General features: G+C 39.0%; 1 protein-coding gene across 11 annotated transcripts in view; it reads right to left on the bottom strand.

The window, feature by feature from the left end:
- LOC119851994 (myosin VIIA and Rab interacting protein) overlaps positions 1 to 20,328 on the bottom strand; it is a 371,019-nt gene that overhangs the window by 14,483 nt on the left and 336,208 nt on the right. For 10 of the 11 annotated variants that reach the window (XM_038392707.2, XM_038392709.2, XM_043508865.1 and 7 more), the window contains 2 exons: positions 18,424 to 18,663; positions 10,753 to 10,815 (listed from right to left, as the gene is read on the bottom strand). In XM_038392707.2, coding sequence (XP_038248635.1) covers positions 10,753 to 10,815; positions 18,424 to 18,663 — 303 coding nt within the window. The remainder of the gene's footprint in view (positions 1 to 10,752; positions 10,816 to 18,423; positions 18,664 to 20,328) is intronic. The other variant, XM_038392710.2, reaches the window with a different exon arrangement.

The raw sequence follows: 20,328 nt of genomic DNA, 5'->3' as shown, positions 1-20,328 counted from the left end.
ATGAACATCAGTTCCATGCTGTTGAATTTCACTCTGTAACAAATGCAAGGCCAAAGTGCTAATTATTTCAGGTGGTACAGGATAAAGAGTCTGTGCTGGAAAGTGGTAAGAACTTTGAGGAAACAATGCTGTTCTTTAAAACAACACCCTGATGCTCTTCCCCCTCGGGGGCCCCTTGTCATGCCTATGTAAATCTTGGTATCCAAAGAGGGAAAAATAGATAGTGGGATAAAACTTGTTAAATGAATCAAGAGTCATAGATTGTGTTGTTAAGTAAAAGAATGAATGATGAGAGCACGGAATTTAGAGCCTGAAGCAGGGAAATAATTGGTTAGTAAATGGTGCCAGCCTAATCCTAAAAAAGAAAAGGAGTACTTGTGGCACCTTAGAGACTAACAAATTTATTAGAGCATAAGCTTTTGTGAGCTACAGCTCACTTCATCCGATGTGAGCTGTAGCTCACGAAAGCTTATGCTCTAATAAATTTGTTAGTCTCTAAGATGCCACAAGTACTCCTTTTCTTTTTGCGAATACAGACTAACACGGCTGCTACTCTGAAACCAGCCTAATCCTAAGAATTTCAACCTTGGTATTGATGGGCCGAAGAATATTCAAAGCGGAGATAACCGGATGACCCCGGGAGGGCGAATCAGAATCCACCCAAAACGCATCAAGGAAGAACAAGAAGATAACACCTAGCCATCATGGAGCTGTCATGGATGTACCACCTGCTGATTGAGCTGATTGATGGTCATCTCAATTGTAAATTCAGCATGATGAAGCAACTTCCATAGACTTGTATTGAACCAGAGACCTATAAAAATTGGGTCCAGGGACTGTGTTCTTTGAGTCTGGTTCTATGACCACCCTCCAGAAGCATCAGATGCGCATCTGACAACGACTCGGCTCCACTCTCCACTCCTGGCCAGTGACTTGGCACGAGCAACGTCTAGGCTGGTGAAGCTGTGTGTCAACGTCTGTGTGAATGGATCTATATAGAAATTGCATATAGGAATATTTTGTTGTATTTACAATAAACGTGGCAATTTGCCTTGTCCTCTCTTACAAGATCCTGCTGGTATCATTTTTATTAGTGTAACAATAAGAGTGTCCAAGACAGGCCCTAAGATATCAAGATTTGAAGATGTTCAGTACATTACTGACCCCCATAAAAGTTAAAGGAAAGAGAGAATCATTTTAGGATTTTCTAGACTCCTGAGGAAAGTATTTAATGGCAGCTGTAGCTCTGCTGCTTTTTAAAATTGTAGATTTGCCCCAAAATCACTATATCCAAAGGAGCAACAAATCCTGGAAACTGGCTTGAAAGTAGTTCTGAATGTCTAGGCTGTGTGACAGAGTCTGTGAACGTATCTTGAGAATACAGTAGTTGGACATAGGAGTAAGATTCTGTGACTTCCTATTTTTCCCTTTCGGAGGTCCTGGAGAATCTACTTCTGCCGAATAAGAAAGCTGCAGGGTTTGATTCCAAATAAATGATTACATGTAAACAAAAATTGGTGTCCCTTTAATGGAAATATTTCTGATTATTACAGTCTCTAAAAGTTTTCAAAAACAATCATTAAATTCAGAGTCTAAACGTCTGGAAAATGTCCCAGTGAAGGGCATTTACAACTCACCTTTCTCCTGGCCTGCACTTTGAAGAAAATTGACGGTAAGGTTTAGTAATTGCCAGACACCACAGCTAAATTTTAGGGAGTTTAGGGTCCTCTGCAAGCTCTTAGGCCCAAACTAGAAATGCTCCCTGCTTGATCACATTTTTCCTCCATTTTTTGGGAGCATCTACGGAACTGGTCAAAATGATTCCCGTTTCGAAATTTCAAATTTCCAAAATCGGGGTTGGGAAGGGATGGGCAAATGCCCCAAAAATTCTTTTGTGAAAATGGTCATGACTTTTTATTCCTAGTTTTTTGACCTGCTGTTATGTATGAATAGGAGTTTCTGGGGCTTTCTCCGGGCAGCTGCAGGAGATGGGCAGCCTGAAACCCTGCAGGGATCCCTGGAGCTGGAAGGGACTGTAGCTGGGAAGAGTGGAAGGCAACTCTAAATCTCATGTTAATGAGGGTCAAGTCACATGAGTATCCGTCTCCCACCAAAATATTAACAAGGGAAGAGACACCCCTGAGATCCAGCGATAAACAGACAAGGGATTCAGGGTCCCTCACCTCTCTTGAGATCTACTTGCCTGGGATTGCTGATCCTGGATGCTAACAACTCTATCTATCACTCTCTTTAAAACATCTCTGTATGAAAGGAAGTCAAAGCAAGGGGGAGCAGGGAGGGCAAAGTCCTATTTTAATTAATAGTGCAGATATCCTATCAATTTTGATGGGACCAAAGCTATAAGAAAGAAAAAATAATCATGCAATTACAGCTCACAGAATGATGCCATCAGTGAGGGCCATTTACTGTCCTCAACCAGCAGAAGAAACAGCGATGTCAGTGGGAGTTCCATTCATGGACTGTGTAATGGCAATATTATTCTCAAGCTAGCAGGACAGTGTATTATGGAAACGTTATTCAAAGTTCCATTGTTAAGGTTGCGTTAAAGTTTGCACTTGAAGCAGGGATTCAATCTTTTTTTATATATGAAAAGTACAGAGTATCCTCCTTAAAATTACAGTACTTCCCTTTGGACACAGAAGAAATATCCTGATTATTAAGGAAGCTGACAGGAGCAGAAGCTGCTTGATGAAGGCCTTGATCCTGCAAACATTTGAGCATGTGCTACACTTAAAAACATGTGAATAGTCTCACTGAAATCAATAGGAGTAGTAATGTATGGAAAAGAAAGCACATTCATATGAGTTTTTACAGGACCAAGGCCTGACACTGCTGATCTCATAAAGCTTGATCCAAAGGCTACTGAAATCAAGGAGTGTCTTTACATGGGCTTCATTGGGTTTGGATCATGCCTTCATAGATTGTAAGCTTCTAGGGGCTGGGACCATATCTTCATAAAGTTTGTAAAGTGCCTATCAATCTAGACTCAATCCTGATCTGAGGATTTCTATGCACTAATGTGATAACAGACTGTTCACTAACATCATGACAAGAAAGGCTACTGTTTATAACATTATATTTACACTTGGCTGAGGATTTTACTAAGGAAGAGAAAGATGTCTGAGCAGTACACAGAATCCTCAAACACTGCATGATCCCTGGACACACTGGGCCAGATCCTCAACGGAGCTACACTGATTTACGCCAGCACAGAATCTGGACTGCAATCACCTATGTCTATACTAAGAGTGAATATTTTAGGGGTATCTATGAGATTAGTTTGCTTTGTAACAAAATATTTAAAAGCTATGGGACACAATAACAATCTCCTAAAATTCATAGACACATACCCAGCAAAGGCATGTTTGTAGGTGGACATTTCAAACTGATAAAATGCTCTCTTGGCTGACGTTTGTTATATGCCTCATTCATCGTGCCACTGGAAGAAGGGTCATCATTACTCCTACAGGTGATTCAAAAAGACAGCCATCACACCATGATAAAGTCTCTCACATCTGCCTTGTCTCATAGTCAAATAACTAATATGGATGAGCCAGACGTGTAGGCAATATGTATTACAAATATCTAGCGCAGAACAACTAAACACGACCATGCTTTGGAAGCACTGGGCCAGATTCTGATCTCAGCTATACTGGTATAAATCTGGAGTAACACCACTGATTTCAACGGCGTTCAATGGAATTACTCTGAAATTTAACATATGTACTTGAAATCAGAATCTGCTACACTGGGTTTGAGATAATTTAAGACAATGGGAGCAGGGAGGAAAATTACAGGCCTTGAATATTCTTTTGCTGTAATTAATGTCCACATTTACAATATTGCAACTCTTTATTGTGTTTTTAAATGTATATAAAGGGCACTCAGACCTCTGGATGGATGTTCATTGGTGAGGAGTTTTAAATCTAATGAAATAATACTATAAAGAAAACAGTAGAATCAGCATCTAAATCTTAGGCCATTTTTCATCCTTCTTTCAATTTGCAACAACAGACACAGAAAAGGCTTCCTGTATATTAAATACAATTTTTCAATAGGGTAGGTAGCTCTTGCTAAGTTTTAATTATTTTTTTCCTTTCTCCTGTACTGTGCTTTCTTTTATTCTAAAGGTCTGCTCCAGTTAGATGGTGTCTCACTTTATTCACAAAATGTGTGCTATGGGGTGGGAAATTGTCACATAGTAGAGGCAGGAGCTAGGGACATCAGGGAGCACATGCCACTACAAGAGAAGTGCTTTATTAGAAATAACCCAGGAGCGACACCGATAGACAACACTATTTCTCGGTTTAATGCGACTTACAGTATTGCCCTTCAAGTACTTCCCAGCAAATCTCAACTCTGAACTTCAGAAGCACCCTTTCTGAACTTTACCACTTCTAATACGTGTTAATATCAAAAAGAAAATGTGGTCTATCATCTTGAACTCAGAGGCGCCGACTTCTCCAGTTCCTGGGTGGTGCTCTGCCCCAGTCCCTGCCCCCACTCCATGCCTTCCCCCAACCAAACCCTGCCTCTTCGTGCCCCTGCTCCACCTCTTCCCGCCTCTGCCCCTTCCCACCCCCTCCTTGTCCCCACGCCTCCCCTTGCAGCGTCTCCTGCATGCCGCTGAACAGCTGATTGCAGCGGGTGGGAGGCCCGGGGAGGGAGGGAGAGTAGCTGATAGTGGGGCTGCCGGTGGATGCTGAGTACCTGCTGTTTTTTTTCCGTGCATGCTCCAGCCCCCGGGCACGCACGGAGTCGGCGCCTATGCTTTAACTAGAGGACAAAGTAGACTACCTGAACCTCTGAGCCTGCTGAGAGGATTATTCTACCCCATAGTCATTTGACTTTCTAGTAATACTCTGAGATTCTTTCTTCTCTGGCTCTTCATGTTTTCTTTTCCTTGGCTTTAGACTTGGTCTCTTCCTGTTGTTTGACTTTAGTCTTGTCCTTTTTCTCATTCTTCTCTTTCACTTTCTACTAGTCATTTTAGACTTGGGGCCTTTTTGCTGCTCTTTTTTTAAAACTTGGGATTTGTCCTCTTTTAATCCTTTGGTTTCAGGATCCTCCTTTTATTCTTTTTTTTTCTTCATTTTTGTCTGATTTTTGCCTTGCTTTCTCCATCTTCAAGGTCTGTAACAGCTCTTCTCTCATCATACAGAAATCACCAACAGCAGCTCTAAAGCTCTTATTACAACTTTGGTCATTTACCACCTGACACCTGGGTCTGTGGAAAGGAAGCTCAATTTTCCTTACCTCAGTAATGGCAGTTTGCAAACTCTTTAGCGAGCCAGATTTTTAAAACCTCAGAGGGGGATGAAAAGTATTGCCTGGAGCTTTCAATTTGTGTCTAGCCAATGAGTTAGCTCAGCTTTCATCTGCCACAAAGTTCCATGCTGTTTCAGGTTTCAGTCTGTTTGGCTAGTGTCAAAGGTCTCAAGTCTATGTGGCGATCGTTTACATTTCTTGCTGTTTCCTCTACAGAGCTACCGTCATAATCATCAGTAAACTGCTCCTCACTAGGATATGACAGCAGAGAAGATGGGATATCATTGTCAGTCCTGCCTCAAAAAGACATTGTCAGTCTTGCCTTATCTACAGTGAACAATTCTCCAGATTATATCTCCTCCCCTTTTTCTGCCCCCCCCCCCCCCGCACTGTGGATTGCTTCCAATTTACAAGACAGTTTACGTTGGAAGAGGCTTTCCCCTTGCTTTCTCTCCTCTCCCTCCCCCAACTAATTGGACAGTTAGAATGCTTTCAAAACATACTATCTTGACCTTTCATTTCAGAAGTGCCACACTGTGAAATTCTGTAGCACAGCACTGACTTCCTGGGTAAAAGCTAATAAATAATGGAAACAAACCAGCAGTACCACCACAAATGTATCATTAGGAGAAAAAATTAGGACAAAACCAAAATGGTGCCACGATCCAGACAGCTGTGAGCCAGCAAGCACGCAAATCCTCACCTATGTTCCAGCTGTGTACCAGGACATCTCTGTGTCAGGTTTTCTTTTCCGGAACTTGCATACATTCAGGACATCTCCATGCCAGGTTTTCTTCTCCTGAACTTATGTACATTATGATTGGTGGCTCGTAAAGTGCTGTGCATTTTTGGCACTAATGTTTTGCCCTAGTTTTCCTTATATTTTGACCCAGCTGCTAGCATTTGTTCACTTTGCTACCATACTGTCACTGTCAGAGGTGAGCGCACAATCTTCAGCCTCCAATACAAACATCTCTCCTTCAACCAACATCACCACTGTGATTTGCGATACAACTGAGGAAATTTCACATCAACATTATGCTCAAGAAAAGGACAAAGAAAGAAAGTTTCCATTACTAATGGCCCTGATAGTATTGATCAGATTCTTCATCACTGTTAGCGCAAACATTACCAGCTTCATTCTCGAGTTGCTTCATCACGCTCTCTGCAGTGTGGCTGTTCTTTGATGAATATCTGTTGTCTTAATTTGTGGAGAAGGAAAAGTTTTATTTCATAGGGTGTGTACTCTTCTTGGGATTTAGAGAGCATGGCCCCTTTCAAACCTTGTCCTGAGGCAGGGGAAGTGCTGTTTTTTCCAGGGGGAAGAGAGTAGGGAAAGGGAGAGCAACAGGATGTGTGTGTCTGACAAAAGGGCCTACAGGGAACAGGCCCTCACATAGGGAAGTAGCTGAGAACTAGCACAAAGCCGGGGAGGGACAGAGCAGCCAACCAGGGACATCCCAGAACAGGAGCCAGAAAAAGCACCGGGCCAGGGAGGAATCACCAGAGAAGGACAAAGTGGAGCCAGATCCAGTATCACTGTCACCCAGAGCTGTATGGGTGAGTACCGAGGCTTGTGACTTTGCAACGGGAATATGGAGGAAGGTTGTAGCTTTGCAATGGGAATATGGAGGTGGGTTGAGTGAAGAGGTTGTCTCTCTGTGTAGGTTTGCAGCAAGTGGCAGAAGAGGGCACCTGGGGGGGGAGGTTTGTTGGGGAAAGTTTACTGGCGCTGAAGATGACCAGGAGCACCCAAGACTCACTGCCAGACTGGAACTCTGCCCAGGACTCCGGAACTCTGAGTCTAGACACATTGCTTGGCATCTACCCTTGTATATTGTGGTACCACTAGGAAAGTAGGTCCTTGTGTTGGATGTAACCCTGTTTTATTGCTCCCCTATCTTCTTTCGCTGTTCATATTTCCCTTTCCTATATTCATTGTACTGATCCAAACCCTCAGGAGTAAATACGTCGGAACAGGTGCTTCTGGGGTAAAAGGAAGTTTCTCTGTTGCACTCCTGCATGTGCCTCTTCTTGGCTGGAGCTGCCAGCAGAGTGGATTTCATCTTGGTCACAAGGACGGTGGTTGGGGGTTGGACTAGATGACCTTCTGGGGTCCCTTCCAACCCTGATATTCTATGATTCTGATATTCTATGACGCTATAGTTACATGGGGTCATAGATTCCAAAGCCAGAAGGGACCAGAGTGATCATCTAGTTAGACCTTATATATAACACAGGCCACAGAACTTCCTCAAAATAATTCCTAGAACAGATCTTTTGAAAAACATCCAATCTTGATTTTAAAATTGCCAATGAATGATAATCCACCACTGATTCCAATGATTAATTGAACTTACCTTTACCCTTATTTCCTGTCTGAATTTTTCTGCCTTCAAATTCCAGACATTGGATCACATTATAGTGTTTTCTGATAGACCAAAGAGCCCATTAGCAAATACTTGTTCCCTACGTAGATACTTATAAACTCTGATAATCACCCCAAAGCCTTCTCTTTGTTAAGCGAAACAGATTGAGCTCCTGGAGTCTATCGCTATAAGGCAGGTTTTCCAAACTGTTAATAATTCTTGTGGCTCTTCTCTGAACCCACTCCAATTTATCAACACCCTTCTTGAATTGTGGGCACCAGAACTGGACACAATATTCCAGCAGTGATCACACCAGTGCCAAATACAGAGATAAAATAACCTCTCTACTCATACTCAAAATTCCCTTGCCCTTTTGGCAATGGAGTCACACTGGCAGCTCACGTTGAGCTGATTATCTACCATGACCCCCAAATCTTTTTCAGAGTCAATGCTTCCCAGGATAGAGTCCCCCATCCTGTAAGTATGGCCTGCATTCTTTGTTCTTAGAGGTATACATTTACATTTAGCTGTACTAAAACACATTGTTTGCTTGTTCCCAGTTTACCATGCAATCCAGATTGCTCCTTGTCAGTGACCTGTCCTCCTAATTATTTACCATTCCTGCAATTTTTGTGCCATCTATAAACTTTATCTGTTATGATTCTATGTTTCTTACAGATCATTGGAAAAATGTTAAACAGCACAGAGCCAAGAGCCAATTCTTGCAGGCCCCCACTAGAAACACACTTGCTTAATAATGATTCCGCATTTACAGTTACATTTTGAGACCTATCAGTTTACCAGTTTTTAATCCATTTAACATGTGCCATGTTAATTTTATATCATTCTAATTTTTTAATCAAAACATTGTGTGGTACCAAGTCGAAGTACATTTCATCAACACTACTGCCTTTATCAACCAAACTTGTAATTTCATCAAAAAAAGATATCAAGTTAGTTTGACAGGATCTGTTTTCCATATACTTGAGTCACCTGCTGAGAGCAATAAGATTCACTCCAGCTTTTACACAAAGATGTGTGAAGCTCATTCCACAGCCTGACCAGATCCCCAAGAAAGCTCTATCTTCTGCACAGACGAGCTTTGCCTTTGTGGTGGACAGCTCCACTGTGTTCGAGGAACAGAGTTGTTCACCATAGTCCTCATCTGGAGCTTTAGGTGATCTTTTAGGTATCCTGGGCCCAGATCATTTTGTGCCATGAAGAGAAACACAGAACTCTTGAATTTGACTGAATATTCTATGGGAAGCCAATGTGGAGTGCAGAGGACAGGTGTGATGTGCTCACGGTAGCCTCTGCTGTTAAAGGGACGCACTGCCAGCAAAGTGTGAAAATTCTGGCCTTGTTTTAGCATCAGTAATTTCTTCCCCAAGGAAAACTGAACACTCATTTAGCAGCAGAAGACAGAATTATCTTTGATAATGTTCTATTCCACTGATATTCTCCAAAATACAGTTAGAGAAACTTTAGTCTTCCTTTTGAACTGTGCTGATACTTCTCTGTATTAGAATTTATTTTTTTGTAATGAAATTAAATCACTTTCCCAATATAAACACTGAAGTTACTATTAATTAGTTCTAACACTTTGTTTCTGGAAATCAACTTGCCACAAAATAAGGAGGAAAGTTATTTTCTCCAAATTAAATGTTCTGCCCCAAATTTTAAATACAATATTTTTAAAATCTCATAAAATATAAGGCACACAAGATTCCATAGATATCTAAAAATGAACACAAAATTATAAATATTGAATAAATAGAAAGAAATGATAAGAAACATCTGTGATTTTTACTAAAGGAAGCCAGAAAAATGGTAGTTCAAATGGATTAACAAAATAAGTGTATAAAACAGGACGAAAAGAGAAAGCTGAGGGGTTAATTTTATTGAATTAAGGATCAAGCTTTCGTTCAAAAAATGGATCTCTGCTTCATGTCTATTTTGTGGAACACAATGTAATTAGTTTGTTTAGCTGTATATTGTATGTCGGTGATTTTAGATCATCAAGTTTTATTAAGACAGGTTTCACAGTAGCAGCTGTGAAAAGCCACATAACACCGTAAAGTTTGGCAAATGGAAAAATTGTACTATCTAATTCAGATATGCCAAGATTCAAATAGCACTGATCATGAAACAACCCCACATGATGGAGGGAACAATAAAGGTAAGGCATTAGGAGCAAAAAACGGGGAAGGTATATTATTAAGCTCCCTACATAGTGCCTTGATTGTAAAAAAATTAGAGAGAGCGAGACCTTTAAATGTGGTTGTAGTCAGAAACTACTGTATTTCACCTCATCTAAATCTTCATCTTTTCTATTTATTTTTTTTCAGATTTAAAAAAAAAGATTTTAGTTATGGTAAAAACCACTAATAAACGACTTAATGACAGTGGCAACATTTTTTACTCTACAGCAGAACTTCAGAATTACAAACACCAGAGTTACAAACTGACCGGTCAACCACACACCTCATTTGGGACCAGAAGTATGCAATCAGGCATAAACAACTAAAATAATTTGATAGAGTAAGGAAACTGTTTCTGTGCCTGTTTCATTTAAATTAAGATGGTTAAAACAGCATTTTTCTTCTGCATAGTAAAGTTTCAAAGCTTTATTAAGTGAATGTTAAGTTGAAAATTTTTGAAGGAACAATAATGTTTTGTTCAGGGTTTCAAACATTTCAGAGTTACGAACAACCTCCATTCCTGAGGTGTTCGTAACTCTGAGGTTCTACTGTACATATCTGCCCTCTGCTTCTTCTTACTTTACTGATAAAACAAGTTCTTCCTCCTGATACAGCTAAGAAAGAGCAAGATGACTACTCTTCCTCTTCATGGAGCATCAAATTGTCTGCTAAGTTCTGATTGCATAATCTTTTCTTTCCTACCAGAGACGAGGCATGAGACAGACAAATAAGCTTGATTTTTCAGATCTATATTTTTCAAAGCTGATAGCCAGAAAAATTGTCTTGACTTGTAAAGAGAACAAATTTGCTCTGGAAATATGGAAACCTTCAATATCATTTTTAGATCCCTTTTACTAAAAAAGAAAAACATGGACAAAATAAAGCACTCTCACCTGCTGTAATACTGAGGATAACACCTGCAGTTTTAAATGGAGATCAAAAGCCTTTTGTTTTTCCTAGGTAGTTGGTCAGCAATTAAATAGAAAGGCAGAAAAGATATGTTTATTCCTAAACAGGTTAAGACACCTTGCTTGTAGAGAACTATAGAATTAAGGTAAGGGATAAGATGCAAATGAATATAAAATACAATAAACCATTATATTTTACATGTGTAACTAAAATATATGAAATACAGCACTGTCTATTTTTATTTGCAAGATTCAGGGTAGCATAGCTCATTAAATACAACTATGTTACAAAATGTCTGGATTCTCATGATACGTTTTTGATGATATGAAATAAACATGAAATGATGATTTGTATCATCACTAAAGAAAGTGGCTCCAGGAAGATGACTTCTGTAGTAATGTTGAGAAACAAGAAACTTGCATTCATAGCTTTTGGACCCACATGACAACTCTCTGAAAACAGATTTCTGTGCTGCTTTTGGCAACAATCAACTATGCAACAAATACTGCATGTGAGTCCAGTGTCAACAATGTTCATATCTCACTTTCTTATGTCATTGTCAAATTCTATCAGATGCTGATGAAATAAATTCAAGATGCAAAGACTATTTTTTTTTTGGTAAGTCAAGGTCTCCTGGAGTTCTATACTTTTTCTTTTATTACACGGTACATTTCGTATGTGTAGCCAGTGCTAGTATCTGAATAAAAGGACTTCTAAATTTCCTTCTGAAGAAGGTGAACCTTTTGTATTGGGAAATCTATAAAGATTCATTTTCCTAATGTGCTGTGGGGGATTACTTCAGAATAAATTTTCAGAAGTTACCATGGATTTTGGGTATCCAATATAACATGATTTGGATCTGACTCTCAAAGGTGCTGGACAATCACAACTCCGAATGAAGTCAGTGCTCAGCATCTCAAGTGCTCAGCACCTCAACAGTCAAACCCAAAAGGTGTCTCAGTTTGGGCATTCAAAATTGGTGGAACCCAGTATCAATATTCGCTTTTGAATTTTTTCTTCTTTTAGGTGTTTACCGTGGCATCTTTAGCCAAAATATTTCACCCCACACTGTCGTTCAGTATGGCGTGCGTAAGTTGGTTGTCATTCTCCACCCCAGAGATGGCTTTGTATCGATGATGCTGTATGCATACAATTTGAGAAGTGCTTTAGAATAAAAGATTGTCTAAATTATTAATATAATAATAATAATATAAATCATGATGTACCAAAATGCAAGAATTATTCTGTGCGTATCACACATAAGTATCAGAGTAGCAGCCGTGTTAGTCTGTATTCGCAAAAAGAAAAGGGGTACTTGTGGCACCTTAGAGACTAACAAATTTATTTGAGCATAAGATTTCGTGAGCTAAAGCTCACTTCATCGGATGCATTTGGTGGAAAAAACTTTTTTTTTTGCTCAAATAAATTTGTTAGTCTCTAAGATGCCACAAGTACTCCTTTTCTTTTTACACATAAGTATAAAATATGCAATAAGAAAAAATCTCTTAGGGCTTTTCTACACAGGGACATTTACTGGCATAATTATACCCATATAGTTATATTGCTATTGTAATACTGATATAACTCCCCATGCTGATGCTCTTATTCTGGAATATATGCTGGTGAATTTCCCCATCTAGACAAGCCCTCAGTTTTAGGTAGAGCAACTGTCATTCAGATATTTATAAAGCTCATGGATATCTGTACTTAGAGTGCATTTTTCTATTAATTGTTTTGTAAATGGATTAAGCTAATTTGGAATAAGGTACTCTTTTTCTGGAATAAGAGTGTCCACACACAGAGTTAATCAGGAATAGATAATCCACTTTAAATTCACATCCTATCTTATTCCAGGTTAACTTTCATGTGTAGATAAGTCCTGAGTCTTACTGGGGTATCTTAATGTTTTCTTTATAATTCTGTAGCTACCAGGTTACTCCCATTCATGAGTATAAAGGCTGTCCTTTGCCATAGTTGGACCCTGGAAACAGCAGCTTCTCTTCAGACAAAGTCCAGGCTGGGAATAAGTTTTCCCCTGGTTGCAACATCCATGGCCCACACTTTTGTTTTTACAACTTCCGTTAATGAATTCCAGCTCTCATCTCCTCCCACTATGTCTGGCATCTTTCCACAGCCTTTGGGGTGTGTCAGGGCTTATCATAGAATCATAGAATATCAGGGCTGGAAGGGACCTAAGGAGGTCATCTAGTTAAAGCCCCTGCTCAAAGCAGGACCAACTGAACCATCCCAGCCAGGGATCATCCCAGCTTCTCTCCCCCTTCTAGGGAGTTGGTTAATTTTCTCCTCTCCTTGTTGATAGACAGGGACAATAACCCAGCTGCAGTCCCCTAGGATTTTTGTCACATTAGAAAAAGATTTTAATGCATTTTTCCTACAATTATTTCTGATGTTGGTTGTTCATGGAAGTAGGATCTCATGGGCATAGTGGTCACTTCATAGTAGAGGATCAAGTAATGCTGTTTTTCAAAATGCAAATTGACATGTTTGTATATCAGTCACTATAAGAGAGATAGCCTTTATTTCATATGGGTACTTATCCCTGACGCATACAATCTGAATTAAGAGGACACTGGCAGGTCACCCTTGCCCCAAAATATAAGCTTTGTAAATGTATAAAATCTAAGATAAGTAGAAAGGTTTCCATGAATTTTAAAAAGGAATATTTTAATGGAAAAGGAATTTTTATGATTGTTAGTTATATTGTGAGACTCTATAGAGGCTCCAAACAGGCATCCATTGTGCTTTGTGCTGTACAAATGAGTGGGGAAGAAAGAGTCACTGTCCCAGGCAGCTCACAATCTAGGGAAGTATTTATTTTTAAGCAAATCAACTTTCAGGTTCTGACTCAGGAAATCATGTCTATTTAGGAAAGCACTTACGACCACAGCCCAAAAGATAGAAGACAAAGCTCAAGCTTGAAGTTAATAAGCATTTGCTTATGTGCTTTCCTGAACAGGGATGGACTTTTTCAAGAGTTTAAGCACATTGCTCAACTGAGGCTTTAGACTGTAATCCAAACATTGAAGTATAAGCAGAGAAAATTAAACTGGCTGCAAAAGTGAAATTAGTTAGTCTATTTTTATGGCCTAAGCAAAAAGAAATACAACAAATAAACAATAAAATTAAATGACTTAATTTTTTAAAAATTTTTGGGTTTTAATGATATAATGTTGATCTGTAAACAGGCCAAGAAAGTTTGTTTTTTATAATATATGACATGCCTCTGTAAAATATAGCTCTTCTGATTAGTGGAGCAGAGCGCATACCAAATCTCAGGGGTACTGTGACGTTGAGGAAATTGTTGTCAAGGGCATATGATAAACCTGGAATATTACTACTCATGAATATGCAAAACAAGAGAGCTAAAATTCACATCTTATCACAAATGTTACTCCCAGCATCATATCATTAAGACTTCCACAAAATGGTTTCAATATTTTGTTTGTTTGTTTGGTATTGAAATATTTTGCTAAGTTTTTAAAGGAAAAGAAAGTAGTAAGATATAAAGAGTAAATCTAGGTTAATTTCCCGACAATCTAATTAGAAAGAGAAATGCATATTGTGTCTTATTAAAACAGAATTTATGCAATGGGCTCTAAGAATGTTTGTGTCTGAGAATAAATCTTCAGGAATACCACATATATCAAGTAAAATGTTCAAGGCCAACATTTTCAAACTTGTGTCCTAAAGTTAGGCTCCTAAACCCATATTTAGACATCCAAATGTAAATGACCTGGTTTCAGAAGTGCTGAGCACTCACCAAGATCCATTGAAGCCAATAGCAACATTTCAGTAGCTGGAAGACTCAGTGTTGCCAATTCTCACAATTATATTGCCAGTGTCTTGATATAATGTGTTTTTCTTAAAGCATCAGCTCATGAAATCATGAGATTATGTGAGATTCCCAAATTCTGGGTTTTTTTTAAAAAAAAGGTTGTAGTTCTCATGGTTGCAGAAAAAAGCTTGAAAATATGAACCCAAAAGGCTCAAAAACCAGAAAGCAAACAAATATAATCCCAACATTCATTATTTTTAATAATACTGTGATTTTAAGCCAATCTCAATTTTTTGGAGCCTGAATGTTTAGGTTTGGCAATATTGAGCATATCATTAGCTATACAGCTATCTCCCTCCTGCCTTGTCTTTCATAAATTAAATATCTCACATACAGCCCAATTTTCAAGTAAGGATGATTAAAATAGGGTGCACAATTCTACATTCAGGATCTGCAATCAGCCATTAGTCACCCAATCACCTGCCTTAGACATGTAGCATAGATGCCACTTTCAGTACCCGAATATGAAATCGGGGCACCCATTTTTGACATCTGGGATCTCAGGTCAAGGTTTTCAAAACTGGCTAATGATTCTGGGGGCTCAACTTCAGACCCCTTAAAAACAGCTTGATTTTCAGATAGGGCTGAACATTCACCCTCTAAAATTCAGACCCCTTTAAGGTGTCTCAAGTTGGAATATCTAAAATTTGAGGCACTAAAATTTCTTTTGCATTTTTAAAAATCTTGGTTTTTGTGTTTATTCCCATTGGGGATCTTCATCTACTAAGGTATCAGTTATATAATTTATCTATCACATATGCTGTATGAATTTAGATTACTTTTCATCTTTGGGTTGCTGAGGCCACTGAATTTGTATCATATCTTCTCAGTTTCAGTATTTCATTGCAACATGTTGGTCAGCCACCTTACTGAGTAGATAGCCCGTTGAAAGAGAGATTAAACAACATCTATGAAATACTCGCCAAAAATAGGAATGAAGTCAGCTCACATTTTTCTATATAGTGAGGCTTCAGCGAGTTCCACCATAAATTCTTCTGAGGCCATGACTGTGAATAGTGTTGGGAAGCCTTGACGTCTTTATTACAGACAAAAGAATACATACAACAAGCTTGGATGACTAACTCCAGAGGACCTTACTTTCTTTTAATAGCAGAAAAAACACTTAGCCAGGGATGCTGGACATTCACTTTTTGTTCATTTGTAAAGTTTCTTTCTTCCTGTAAGATAGCATTACAGAAAATCATAAAATTCTTTGGAGTTTTTTTAAACAATTTTTTTTTAAATTTAAAATGCCAAAATAATAATAATGAATAATGCAGTATCTATTCAGGGTTAAAGTTAGAAGGAAAACCCAGGCATTCCTGTGGCTTTAGAGGTCTATAAACTTATTCACAGAAGAAAAGTACACCCCCAAAACTACAGAGGTAAGGTCTCGAGCACAAATAGCAAAGAATAATTCCGAGGTTCTCATTGTCACAAAATTGCTTTTTGCAATGTAACTATGTTAATTACAGCCAATTAAAAAAAAAGCCTACAAATCATTAGTTCCCCTTCTTCACTATATGATGCCCATGTTTCTAAAACTTCAGTTTCTTCTCAAAAGGTCCATAAAGTAAAGGGCTGTGAAGCACAGAACACACAGTTCCTAATAAATGAAAGATATATGTGGAATTGTCACTCATTTTGAACTGTCAGACTCTGAGTAGGAAGGTGCTGGGTGAATTTCACAGGAAACAGAAGCCTCAGTGTGGGCCATACACTGCCTCATTTGAGTGGCATTACAAACTTATCCTAGACTATCAGCATTTTTCGTCACTTGACTTTTGCTGTAAGCTACTGTAGCTTAAATATGTTGCTCACACACTGTAACCCAGGGACCACTTGATGCCAACTGGCACTGGGCATAAGGAGTACATAGGGGTTTACAGAGATCCCTAGGTCTGCTATCCATGCAACAGTTTGTCAAAGGGTTGCAGGTAATCTAGTGAGAGCCAATATCTTACTGATCATCATAATCATTGCAAAATGGATGAATAGATGGATATTTAAGGAATTAGATATCTATACTGAGAACTATGTCCTTAAAGTGTATAAGTTAAGACAAGTCACCAGAAGGTAACACTCCTGTTCAGGCAGGGCGACACTTTTCTCCCTGGCTGGTCAGTGTGTATTCTGTGTCTCACAATTCAAGTCCATTACATTACTGAGCCTAAATGAAGAAATTGTGAATTCACGTAAGAAAAGATCTGCAGGAATAAACAAAAATAGCAGAGCAGGAGTGTCATTTGCCAGTAAAGACAATGGATTTTTGTGGTATACGCTGGGGATCTATCTTTCACTGAGGAGACAAAGTGTCAGTGCAGTCTGTATTATTAAAGGAGGGTCACAGCCATCCTAGCTGGAAATTGCTGCAAAGAGGTTGGGTGAATTAAATTTCATTGGACAAGACAATATCTTATTAAGTCTAGGCTGTAGAAGACATGTTATGATTTTATTTTACATGTAACCATTTGTTTCAAATATTTTGACTTCCTATTTCTACTTTTCAAACCTCTATACTTTGTTAAATAAACTCTTACTTGTTTTCAAGTACATAAGTCCTGTGTGTTAAACGGGACTGAAGGGAAACTGGTAAGATGATGTATACTACTTCTTTGGGAGCAGCAGATCTGTGAATTCTGTGTCTAGTGGATTGGGGCTGGTTACTTCAGAGGGATGGCTCAGAGGGCTCAAGGACTGGAGTGTGCCTATCATTAATCTGGAGTAGAGAGAGAGAGAGAGCAGGGGAGTGCTTTTGTTGCCCGTGGCTGTTGTGGTTGGAGAGCTGACCCCCAGCAAGAACAGACAAGGCTTCCTCACACTAAGTGCAGGTGGTAGTGAGGTGCCTCACTACCCCAGGAAGTGTCACTCATATACAAATCATCGTGGTCATCAGCTAAACCACATGCACATTTCATGAGGAACTCGGGCTACAGGAGCCCAGTTTATAAGTTTGAAAAGCTGGATTTCATCAAAATAGAGGGAAGTACATTACAAGGTAAAGAGAGCACTGGTGTATTCAGGTGCATGGGTATAATACCACATGAAAAGACATTCAAATAAAGAAAGACAAAAAAGCAGGTGGTAAATACCCTTCTAGGTTCTGGATTTCGGCACACTTCATACAAACAATGGATCAAATGCATTCTATCAGGAGGGACACTGCATTTCAGATTCTGTATAACATTTTGATATATATGGGATCTTATTATCAGATAGAAAACAGAATCAATAGACATGATAACAAGTCTGGAAAGCATTAAAGAGAGAGACACAACCTACCCAGATAGAGAGGCAACGAGAGACCCTATGGCATCAGCGCCAATTAAACAATACTGCATAAAGGAGAGCAGGTAAAGGCTGAAAAGATTTTCATTGACCACTTAACGAGCAGAGGTGAAAAAATGGATGCCGATATGTGTTCCAATAAAAACAAAGGGTTAGATCCTCTGCTGGGGCACATCAGTGTAATTTCATTAGAGTCAATGGAACTACACTGATTTACATAAACTGAGAATTACTGAGAAAACTGAGACTGAACATAAATTAAATGCATTTGGCCTGATCTTGCAGGCTTTCCATAAGCAAAACTCTCATTGATGGAAATGGGAGCTTTGACTGCACAAGGATTGCAGGACTGGGCTTCACTTTTGTCAAGTGACTGTGTTTAAACTCTTTGCCATTCCCAGTGAACGTTATTATACTCTATCCCTTGTTCCACTATAAATAGGGTAACTTTCTAACCTCCTGTTACGGATTTTAGTTTCTAAGCTATTATCCCCCTTCTCCTTTCACTTACCTTTTTCAACTCCTCCTGAATGTTTTTGCCATTTTCTTCTGAGGACAAACTTTCCTTCTGGGTCCCCGATTCTGTTCTAGGCACTGACTCCTGCTCTTCACCAGAAGAGGTTTCCTTGTCACTCATTTTAGCAGCTAGTTCAAATAACTCAGATTTACGCTTTTCCTCAACAAGGTCTGTCTTGATGTTATGGTGTTGATCCTCACTACTTATATCAGCTTCCGATACATCCTCAGAAACCTATGATGAAAATCAAAATAGCAAAAAATCCAAATAAAGTGCAAAGAAAAGAAAATTGACAGGGTTTCGACAAAGGCTACATTTAAGTTCACAATACATATAAATATACTTTACTCTGCAAGAAATCTAGAAAAATACCACTGTATAAATCTCTAGGCAGGTAGATTTTTACTTCTCTGTAGAATATGACCAGCATATTTATTTTCGGAAGATATTATTTCTCTTTTCTTCTCTTTTCCATATTACATGAAAAAAAGCAACAGGTCCATAAATAATTTGCTCCCTCTGTGCAAATAATAAAATACTCTCATATATAGCACTTTTCACCAAAACACTGTACAAAGGAAACCATACATCAGAGTCATTTTACAGATGAGAAAACTAAGACAGAGAGGGGAAGTGGCTTGCACAAGGTCACATGTTCAGTGAGTGACTTCAAGTCCTGTCTCCTAGCCAGGTCTTCTGACTCCTGGCCTGGTGCACTACCCATGGGTCTACACCGCTTATTTAAGAAAGATTGGAAACAAGTTCAACCTTTAGACGCACAATCTTTTCTTAAGAGTTTGATTCTGAAAGGTGCAGAGCACTTATAGTTCCAGTTAGCTACAATGGCAGTCTTGGTGCTTAGCACCTGTTAGGATAAGGCCTTGAGTTTGGAGACAAAAATGGAAAAAGGAGACATGTCCTTATGTAGTCATAAGTACTTTTGCTAAGATGTCTGGCCCACATTTTACAAAATGGAGACACTTCTAAGCAATGAAAGCTATAATTAAAAAATGGAACTTTTCATCTCTTCAAGTAGGGATGAGAAAAAAATATTAGATCACAATTCCCCAGTACTAAGGATCCATCTACACTTTGAACTGGGGGTGTGATTCCCAGTATGAGAAGACATACTTGTGCTAGCTCTCATCCAGCTAGTGCACTAAAAATAAAATGTAGCCACTGCATCATGAGTGGTGAATGGGCTAGCTACCCCAAGTATGTACCCATCCAACATACTCCAATCGCTAGCCCCTCCCATGGTTTGTGATGCCATGGCTACATTCTATTTTTAGTGCACTAGTTCTATCAGAGCTAGCCCAAGTATGTCTTCTTGAAATCACACCCCTAGCTCAACATGTAGACATAGTCTAAGTGTCAAGAATTCTTTGAAATAGAACACAGTCATGATCTAAATGTCTGGGGAGAGAGGATACAAAGAACGCAGATTCTAATCCACAAACAGCAATTGCACAGCACTTGGCATAAGAGGATGATTGATGGCAACCCTAAGAAAGGAAATAATATAGATTATGACACTACGCAAAACAAGCAAGGCAATCTTATTTACCCTGTGCTCTCCTACTGTGACAGGACTGGAGGATGCCAGAGAGATAAAAAATCTCGATTCTTAGTTTCCATTCATAAGAAACAGAACAGTGGATTTGTTTTGTGTGGCTAATTTGTTTGCATTCCCAAATGTAGTATTCCCTTGATGTATCTACTGCTTGGATATCTTAAAACTATGATAATTTTGACATTTCTCTCATAACTTGATGAAGTGAGCTGTAGCTCACGAAAGCTTATGCTCAAATAAATTTGTTAGTCTCTAAGGTGCCACAAGTACTCCTTTTCTTTTTCCGAATACAGACTAACACGGCTGCTACTCTGAAACCAGTCATC

The sequence above is a fragment of the Dermochelys coriacea genome, chromosome 2 (assembly GCF_009764565.3).
Source record: "Dermochelys coriacea isolate rDerCor1 chromosome 2, rDerCor1.pri.v4, whole genome shotgun sequence".
Classification (NCBI taxonomy): domain Eukaryota; kingdom Metazoa; phylum Chordata; order Testudines; family Dermochelyidae; genus Dermochelys; species Dermochelys coriacea.
The sequence above is the reverse complement of the archived record's forward strand: the minus strand, read 5'-3'. Positions and strand labels throughout refer to the sequence as shown.